Source organism: Cheilinus undulatus, linkage group 23 (genome assembly GCF_018320785.1).
Source record: "Cheilinus undulatus linkage group 23, ASM1832078v1, whole genome shotgun sequence".
NCBI lineage: Eukaryota > Metazoa > Chordata > Actinopteri > Labriformes > Labridae > Cheilinus > Cheilinus undulatus.
The window spans coordinates 13686811-13696766 of NC_054887.1; the positions used below are offsets into that span (position 1 = coordinate 13686811).

A 9956-nucleotide genomic window follows, 5' to 3' on the forward strand; every position below is an offset into this window, starting at 1 on the left:
GCTGCGTTGTTCGTTGTGTCATGTTGTTTGTTGGGAGTTCATTGGCATTTTTTGTTCTAGTTTTTGTACTTTGGTGTTTGTACATCATTGTTTGCTTTTGTCCAAAGCACTCTAGTTAAACTAACATCAACTTCTGGAGCTTAGCTTCATTAACTCATCTGCAATAGCGGAGTTAACAAAGGTTGGCAAACGTTATGCTGAATGAGTCAATGTAAATATACTATAGCACCAAACTAAGAGATAGACACTCGTGGTAAAGATGGTAAAAAGACCATTATATTTTTGTCATATTCTGAGCCAAAAACCTTAACTTCAGTGGCACTTTGATCCCCTATCTTGTGGTCTGCGATTGTGATGGCAATGAGATGTGGTTTATCACGTTTGCACTGGGACCTGTGAATTTGGGCTTGTAACTGAAGCTTTTTATCGACCTTCTCGACAATGAAATGATTAATAGATCCCTCCAATGCGTAGTTTAGACCCTTTTGGTGCCTTCTAGATGATATGTGATCTTTCTGTCTCCAAAAATCATTAATGGCCTCCTGTGAAATGTCTCCCACTGTGACAACTGCAATAGCGTCCGTCACTGAATGTTCATTGTTTGTCCGAGTGAGTGGAGGGGGCGTGGCTTAGCCGTAGGTCAATTGAAGCTGAGTTTGCTTTGATAGCAGCCTTCAGGTCATCTGCATTGTTGGGTCTGGTGTCTCATCTTCCTCTTGACAATACCCCATAGATTTTCTATGAGGTTCAGGTCAGGCCAGTTTGCTGGCCAATCAAGCACAGTAACATCATGGTCATTCAACCAGCTTTTGGTACCTTTGGCAGTGTGGGCAGGTGCCAAGTCCTGCTGGAAAATGAAATCAGCATCTCCATAAAGCTTATCAGCAGAATGAAGCATGAAGTGCTCTAAAATGTCCTGGTAGATGGCTGCGTTGACTGTGGACTTCAGAAAACACAGTGGACCAACACCAGCAGATGCCATGGCAGCCCAAATCATCACTGACTGTGGAAACTTCACACTGGACTTCAAGCAATGTGGATTCTGTGCCTCTCCACTCTTCCTCCAGACTCTGAGACCTTGATTTCCAAATGATATGCAAAATGTACTTTCATGTGAAAAGAGGACTTCGGACCACCAAGCAACAGTCCAGTTCTTTTTCTCCACAGCCCAGGTAAGACGCTTCTGATGTTGTCTCTGGTTCAAGAGTTTCTTGACATGAATGCCACATTTGTAGCCAATGTCTAGGATTGTTCTGTGCGTAGTAGCTCTTGATGCGCTGACTCCAGCCTCAGTCCACTCCTTGTGAAGCTCCCCCAAATTCTTGAATGGATTTTGCTTGACAATCCTCTCAAGGCTGCGGTTCTCCCTTATGCTGGTGCACCTTTTCCTACCACATGTTTTCCTTCCACTCAACCTTCTATGAATATGCTTGGATACAGCACTCTGTGAACAAGCAGCTTCTTTAGCAATGACCTTTTGTGGCTTACCCTCCTAGTGGAGGGTGTCAGTGACTGTCTTCTGGATATATGTCAAGTCTGCAGTCTTCTCCTTGACTGTGTAGCCTTCTGACCCAGACTGAGAGACCATTTAAAGGCTCAGGAAACCTTTGCAGGTGTTTGGTAGTGATGGTGAGATAGAACTTCATGAAGCATTGAAGCTTTCCAGCAAATCATCATATGCATGTATCATAATAAACATGGTTAGTGCCGTATAATATAATAATGGCAGTAGGGGTAATTTTTGTGTTCTGTGTCACTTTTGGAAAATGGCATTGGTTTAAGCAGGCAGGGGACAGTGAATATGCTTGTCTAACTTGGAAGACGAAAATGAATATGCTTGTGTAACCAGGACAATGATGCACAGTACAGGGGAGATTTTATTTATTTTTATTTTCTCTTCTTAGACACGACTTCTCCCGCCTTTGAAAATACCCTTTAACAGGGCACCAATAAGGCAGGTGTACACAAAACAGCTAAAACAAAGCCCTAAAACAGCAGTGGCAGTCGATCTATAAAGAGATTAATTTAAATCTTAATACCACACTGCCAAATACATATTAAACTGTCTGCAATACTGACTAAGGAAACAATTTATATACCTTAGAAGAACAGCACTAACCGTTCAATCGTCAGCTCCAACCCTACAGGACCAGAATCTGTGACACAAAAAAAAAATTATAATCATAAGGCAATGTAGGACAAACATCTACAAAACGACGCGTCACAGCCAGGTAGGCATCCAAATTAATGGATGTTAATGGATGTCCACGTGTAAGGCTAGCTGCAGCCACCTTCTGCACTTTAGTCTTCGCCTTCTCTTTAGCTGTGGTTTATTTGGCCTCCACCATGGCCTTTACAGCCTAATGGAAAGAAAAAAAACAGTGCTGACTTGTCAGATGTACAATTGAAGTACTCATTCCCTTTATGCATGCACCCATACACACCTGCCTTGTTGGTAGAACATAGGTAGGATCTAGTTTGGACACAAATGCCTAAATACCACATCCTCCACACTACTGAAGGGCTGGGTGTTCTTCATTATCAAGGATATCAAGGCCTCATCCAGCTTTTGTTTTCTGGTGGCTGGATAAAAGAAAATACATGTAAATATAGTTTCTGTTACTTAACTTTCATATGCACAATAAACGTCAAAGAATGTCAAGATCATAAAATTGTGATATCACTGTAATATTGTAATGACTTACCTTGGCTGGGTGCACCTCCAGTTCCCTCCTTGTTCTCATGCAAGGCATGGTAATGCCTTAGCATGGATGAGGTGTTGTTGTTGTATCTCAACTCTTTGGAACACAATAAACACCTCACCTTTGAATTAAAGAAGACAGTGAAAAACACTGTTCTTGATAAGCAAACTTAATGCATTTGTAATAATGTTAGAATTAGCTTACCTCATTGGGAGTAATCAAATAAAAGTGTTCCTACACAGGGGAAATCCTCCTCTTCCTTGCTGGCTCCATCCTAGCAACTCTCCTGCCTCTCCTATCTCTCCTAACTCTCCAAACTCTCCTAACTGTCTTACTCTCCACACTATCAAAACTGTCCAAAATATCAGAACTCTCAAGTGACCAAAAATCTCCTAACACAACCACACATTTTAAATGGAACCTATATGGTTTATCTGGCTTTCAAACCTTGCACCAAAATCTGAACCAGTTCCCGGAACAATCACATGGTACAGCCGGGCAGTGAGGCTTCTGACCAATGACATCATTTCTCTGAAACGATACAAGTGTCGGTACGCGCTTCGCGGAAACACTTCCTGGATTTCTTGACACACGCTTTGAAGCACTAGCACAGCATGTAACATCACGAGTATCTTGAGTTCATTTGCTGATTAGGGGGTGACACCATGACTTTCCAATATTGAACTTTTCACAATATTTTAATTTTTGGAGACAATGAATTTTGGGTTTTCTTATCTGTAAGCCATAATCATCAACATTTCATGAAATAAAGACTTGAAATATTTCACTCTATGTGTAATGAGTCTGTATAATATATGGGTTTACCTTTCTGAAATGAGGGACAAAAAATATTGAACTTTTTCATGATATTCTAATTTTTTGAGATGTACCTGTATGCTTAAAACTATTTGAAGGCAGGGCTTGACATGTACTCCTGTCAACTAGCCAAATGCGGGTAGATTTCAGCCGTGGATGACCTTAACCAGCCACTAAGGCCAGTGGAATTTATCGTGTTGACAACCTATGTTTTGCTCAGACTATGCTTGTTTCTCAGCGTCAGTGGTAGTGATTTAGATACTTGTCAAATAAGGCAGGTGTGTTCATACAAAGCTCATATTTCCCCCATAATAACTGCAAAGTTGCTCATCTCTTTGTACTTCATGCATACTTATGCAGCAGCAACAACTTTAACACTGCATCGCAGAGACACACCCTGACGCGCGCTGGCCTGTTGGTAGTGAAGACTTCTAGCTTCTATCTGTTGTGGGCAAACATTTCAGAATACTGGACTTCTTCCTGCTTTAAAGCTCCTCTCTGTCCATGGAGGATCAGCATGTCAGTGGTGTTTGTGTGTGTGTGTGTGTGTGTGTGTGTGTGTGTGTGCACTCTCCCCGTGAATGTGTCTCTGTCGGTCACACAAGCAATGACTGTATCATGTTAAAATGTTGTATGTTAAAACCCCCTTATATGTTTATGAAGGGAGAAATGGTTAAACTCATGCATATATGAGTTTTAAACCTTACTGAAACGTTTGAAATGCATATATTTGCTGGAAATATTATGGATGCTTAGTGGCTAGAAACTTTGAAAAACCACTAGCCATGGTGGCAGGTGAAAAGTTAATGTCAAGCCCTGTATGTAGGATATAAGAATATAATATTCTGCCATGATAAGCTGTGTTGTCAGGGGGACTGTTGTGTGCAGATGTATACTGTGTCATTGTCCAGTGAAAGTTGTCTCTCAGACATTTACTGCATAACATTACTTCAGGATTAGTTATGATTGATTTATTAAGTTTAGTGTGTATTTTAAAGGCCTCGAATTAGATGTGTGCTACTGTTTTATAAATAACAGTAGTTATTACAAGTGACTGATACATTTTAGTCTTATTGTTAATTGTTTTGGACTACTGGGGCAGTGGATTTTTGCTAACTAAACTGAGTTAGTTGCAGTCTCCCTCTTTGCTATGTTTATTAGAATATTTATTGTGACAATACAGTTTTTGAACGTGAATAATCCTGCCTCCATTCCTACAGCTGAGTTAGGTTTTTGAAGTAGTACTTTGTTTTATTCAAAATAACCATAATACCACAAATGGGACTAAGGGCCAGATCTACTAAGATCCCAATTTGCGTGTACTAATTTGCATGCACAATCCAGAATTTTGTGTTTGGGGTTGGACCGTGGCTTCCAGGTGATTTACTAAGAGTGAGTGCATAAATGACAAGAGACGCAAACGTGTTGGAGACACGCCTATTTAAATGAGGGTTTTGCGTGTTTCATGGTTTGCAGCATGACGAGTTTGGAGAGGTGAACGTGCAAAATGAAATTTGACCCTACAGAATTAGAGCTGTTAGTGGATGAAGCCAACAAACACTTAAATGAGCTACAGCAAGAAGACCTGTTTGGTCTCATTCAAGGAGTCCCGAGTGCGTGGAAACCTAATAAACCTGGCCATCTGGCACGACCTGGCATCTAGGACTTTGTGACAGTGTCACCAAAAAAAGAAATTGTTATTATTGAATTAAAATGAGTTTATTTTAACATAAGGCAATGTATGGTATGATGGAAAACAGCGGGTTTTCTTTGAATATGTAAAATGAAATATTCCCTCTAAATTTAATGGTATGATTTGTGGGTACCTGCTGCCATTCTGGTATGTTGATGTAAATTATATGTGGTTAAAATAATCTGAAAAACAAAGACAAAATAAAATAAGTAGGAAATTTCGTGGAGGAAGAGGCAGAGAAGCAGAGGACGGGTAAGAGACGAAGGAGCAGGCGCACCTATGGATTAGGGCCTGAAAGAGCCATTAAAGTAACAAGCTGTATACGTAAACTAAGTAAAATAGACAGAAAATTAAATAAATAAACAGCAGTTACGACTGGAGAGTCCTGGTTGGGCTTCTGGACGCTGACGCTGAGTGTGTGTCGGGGAAAAGAAAACAGTTTTCCCTGTTGGGTTATTTTCCCTGGATTTGGGTGAGATCGTCTTGTTTTTGTATTTTTTGCCTGGTATACCAGGAATTAGTGGTCAATCGCATATTTTTGTTTTTTGGGGTTTTCGCTGTGTGGATTTATTGTGGTTTTTTTGAGAGGCATCTTGCTGCAGACCTCGAGAAAACCTCTATGCTGGGGGGTTCAGCTGCAGACCTCTACACTGGGGCGAGACGTACATTGCCCGAGCCCGCACACCTCTACGCTGGGGTGATGAGGTATATTACCCGAGCTGAATTTTCTCCTCCCTGGACTTCGTGTTTGATTCTTCTGTTTTCACGTTGTGTCACTGGACTCTATGCTTGACTCGGCTGCCAGTGTTTGTGAGTGGGCTTCCTGCCTTGGTTCAGTATCTCTACTATAGCCCCTTGCCCACTGGCTTACCCTGAACCTAACCACTTGGGTTTTAATGCCTAAACCTAACCACTCGGGTTTTAAAACATAAACCTAACCATTCGGGTTTTAAAACATAAACCTAACCATTCGGGTTTTAAAACATAAACCTAACCACTCAGGTTTTGATAGCGTAGACCCCTACGCAGGGGAGACTGAGATAAAATCTTTAATTTTTTTCTGACCTACTTTTCATTTCAGTTTACGCATGACATGCGCTTATGTTCTGGGGAGGTGTGAATTAAATGGGAAGTACTCCCTTGTGTGTGTTTCTAGCTTGAGAAAAGTTGTGTTACAACTTCACACAGAACATCAGAAAAATGTACAGTGCGCTGGAATGACCCAGATGCAAAAAAATGTAAACTTTCAAGGAGTTTTGTCATTGCAGGTATTGCGTGATTCCTTCTGTGGCTGGCTCCAAATCCGCTCTGAGTTCCTCCAACAGCTCCAAAATGACAAGGCTGGATAACAGGATGTGTTTTAATGACTGTTTCCTCATTTATTCCAAAAATGTTCACACGAGCGTGAATCTGCATCATCTTTCATCGTTTCGATGTCTCCTTCTTGCCACAATAACCGCAGCCATGTGTGCACAACTACGCATACAAACCGTTTGCACCTCCCTTTGACATGTGTTAAATATACATGTAGACGCAGTTTCTATGAGCAAAATTGCTTTCAGAATTGATAAATCGCTTTGCGTGTGCTAAAAAAATATATTTACATTTTCTCCTCCCAGCACACACACAGTTGCATGTAAACGCCCAATATTGCATATTCATTGTGGCAAACATACTAACTGGATGCAGACGCGCTATTTTGCTCCTTTGAAAGACGCAACCCCTAGTGCGCACTGTTAGTAAATCAGTTTTTTCATTCTTTTGTGTGTGCTATGAGTTTGCACACGTTTCTATACACGCAAACCTTTGGTAGATCCGGCCCTAAGTGTAATGTAAACTATGCTATATTTAAAATTTGTTTAGACCATAAATAATTTAATATGAGAGGTTATCATGACTGTAGCCTTTTTAGCTTGTTAAGTGTAATAGATTGTGGCATGTTTGTGGATCATCTAATGGATTAGGAATCTCTCCATCATAGGTTGGCAGACTAGGGGCCCCCAAACACCATCTTGAAAAGGGCCCCTACAAATCTAGAAATGGCCCTGGACAAGAGGTTAGAGAGAGCTTGTCTCTCATGTCCTCTATAAAGGACAAGAGGTTAGAGAGAACTTGTCTCTGATGTCCTCTATAAAGGACAGGAGGTAAGAGAGAACTTGTCTCTGATGTCCTCTATAAAGGACAGAAGGTTAGAAAGAACTTGTCTCTGATGTCCTCTATAAAGGACAGAAGGTTAGAGAGAACTTGTCTCTGATGTCCTCTATAAAGGACAGAAGGTTAGAAAGAACTTGTCTCTGATGTCCTCTATAAAGGACAGAAGGTTAGAGAGAACTTGTCTCTGATGTCCTCTATAAAGGACAGGAGGTTAGAGAGAACTTGTCTCTGATGTCCTCTATAAAGCACAGGAGGTCAGAGAGAACTTGTCTCTGATGTCCTCTATAAAGGACAGAAGGTTAGAGAGAACTTGTCTCTGATGTCCTCTATAAAGGACAGAAGGTTAGAGAGAACTTGTCTCTGATGTCCTCTATAAAGGACAGAAGGTCAGAGAGAACTTGTCTCTGATTTCCTCTATAAAGGACAGGAGGTTAGACAGAACTTTACTCTGATGTCTTCTATAAAGCACAGGAGGTCAGAAAGGACTTGTCTCTGATGTCGTTTATAAAGCACAGGAGGTTAGAGAGAACTTGTCTCTGATGTCCTCTATAAAGCACAGGAGGTTAGAGAGAACTTGTCTCTGATGTCCTCTATAAAGGACAGGAGGTTAGAGAGAACTTGTCTCTGATGTCCTCTATAAAGGACAGGAGGTTAGAGAGAACTTCAGTTTCTGATGTCGTCATTACTAGCCAATCACCAGGCTCAGAGTCAGACCTTTGGGCAATCTTGAGTCAGATATGAACGTAACTAATTTTCTTTAGACTGTGGGAGGAAACAGGACTACCTTAGACACAGTTTAAACAGAAAGCTGCATTTGATTGACTTGAGAACAATTTAATTTCGTCCCTCAGGGTTGGTTGGCAGCCAGGACCATGGTGGTGTCCCAGGTTATGACCAAGTACTATCTGTGGGTGGATGATGACTATGAGTTTACAGAGAAAACAAAGATCGAGAAGATGGTTGAGGTGATGGAGGCGAACCCAGAACTGGATATGGTAAGAATAAAATGTCTACTATTTAAGATTTTAGTAAGAGGAATTAGGAGAATCCAAATGTCTATGCAGACTTTGAGAAATGCAGATGCTGAAATGAGACAGAAGTCTTATCATTAAAACACCATGACTGTGAAGGATGCAGATGCTGAGATGAGACACAACATATCAACATCAGAGAGGACAGTAGTATACTCATTAAAACACCATGATTGTGAAGGATGCAGACACTGAAATGAGACATATGTCAAAGGTCAGTGATGAAAGTAGTCCCCTCATTTAAACACCATGACTGTGATGAATGTAGATGCTGAAATGAGACACAACATGTCAAAGTTCAGTGAGGACAGTGGTCTATTCATTAAAACACCATGACTGTGAAGGATGCAGACACTGAAATAAGACACATGTCAAAGGTCAGTGAGGACAGTGGTCTTCTCATAAAAAATACCATGACTGTGATGGATGCAGACGCTGAAATAAGACATGAGACACAACATGTCAAAAGTCAATGAGGACATTAGTCTACTCATAAAAAAGCACCATGACTGTGATGGATGCAGACGCTGAAATGAGACACAACATGTCAAAAGTCAATGAGGACAGTAGTCTACTGAGATGTGTGAAACACATCCATCTGAAGTGGCAGGTTAAGATTTGTATTTATTAGTGATGCTCTAACATATCAGATGGTAGATTTTTATTGATTTTTGATCCTTAGTCATATTAGGTGGTAGATTTTTATTGATGCTCTAACATACCAGATGGTGTTTTTTAATGATGATAATGATTTTCTCTGTCATCTCCTTTTCTTTCAGCTTGGTGGTTCAGTAAGAGGGAACCTATACAACTTTAGTGTCATCTATGAAGAGGGAAATGAAATTGAAGAGGGCTGCCTTTACAGAAAAATAGGAGAACTTTTCCAACCCCTTCCTGGTTTCCCAGGATGTTACCTGGTCAGTGGGGTGGTTAACTTCTTCTTAGCTCGTACAGATTCTTTACAGAAGTCAAGATGTGACCTGAAGCTCCGAAGACTGGCTCATGCAGGTGGGTCTGAATCTTTTTTGTATTTTGTCACTCAATCCAGCAATATCTGTTGTTTTGTAAAACAGATATCCGTCTCTGATTCTAGTGTACTTTATTGATGGTGCTGGCTCCCTGATGGTGGCCAGTTGTCACGATTTCATCATTGGCCATCAGTCTAACAAGAGTCAAGAGGACAAGGCACCACCACAGATTTCCATGAAGAAGTGACTGGAACTTTAAAGACAGACTTCATTTCTATAAAAACAACCTCAAGTGTATTTGCTGGGGATAAAAGGTCTTTAGGGTGGAGCAGTTATTGTTGAGCCGAGGTCAGACAGCATGTCATAGCCACCATTAAAGCAACCATTGTAACCACTATTTTAGCCCTGTTAGGTCTGTCATTGGACTGGTTTATTTTTCTCTGGTTATCTAATCGGCCACAGTGATCATGGTTGTGTAGACAAAGATGCCAGCATCCCACCTCGAATGTAAATCTTCTTCATTTAAACATTAACAAATGTAAAGGTTCTTCATTAAAACATTAACAAATGTAAAGGTTCTTGATCCAACCAT

General features: G+C 40.7%; 1 protein-coding gene across 1 annotated transcript in view; it reads left to right on the forward strand.

Annotated features, from left to right (window-relative positions):
• LOC121505790 (beta-1,4 N-acetylgalactosaminyltransferase 2-like) overlaps positions 1 to 9630 on the forward strand; it is a 40457-nt gene extending 30827 nt beyond the window's left edge. The window contains exons 8-10 of the mRNA XM_041781344.1: positions 8217 to 8360; positions 9176 to 9404; positions 9490 to 9630. Coding sequence (XP_041637278.1) covers positions 8217 to 8360; positions 9176 to 9404; positions 9490 to 9611 — 495 coding nt within the window. The 3' untranslated portion in view covers positions 9612 to 9630. The remainder of the gene's footprint in view (positions 1 to 8216; positions 8361 to 9175; positions 9405 to 9489) is intronic.
• The last annotated feature ends 326 nt before the right edge of the window (positions 9631 to 9956 follow it).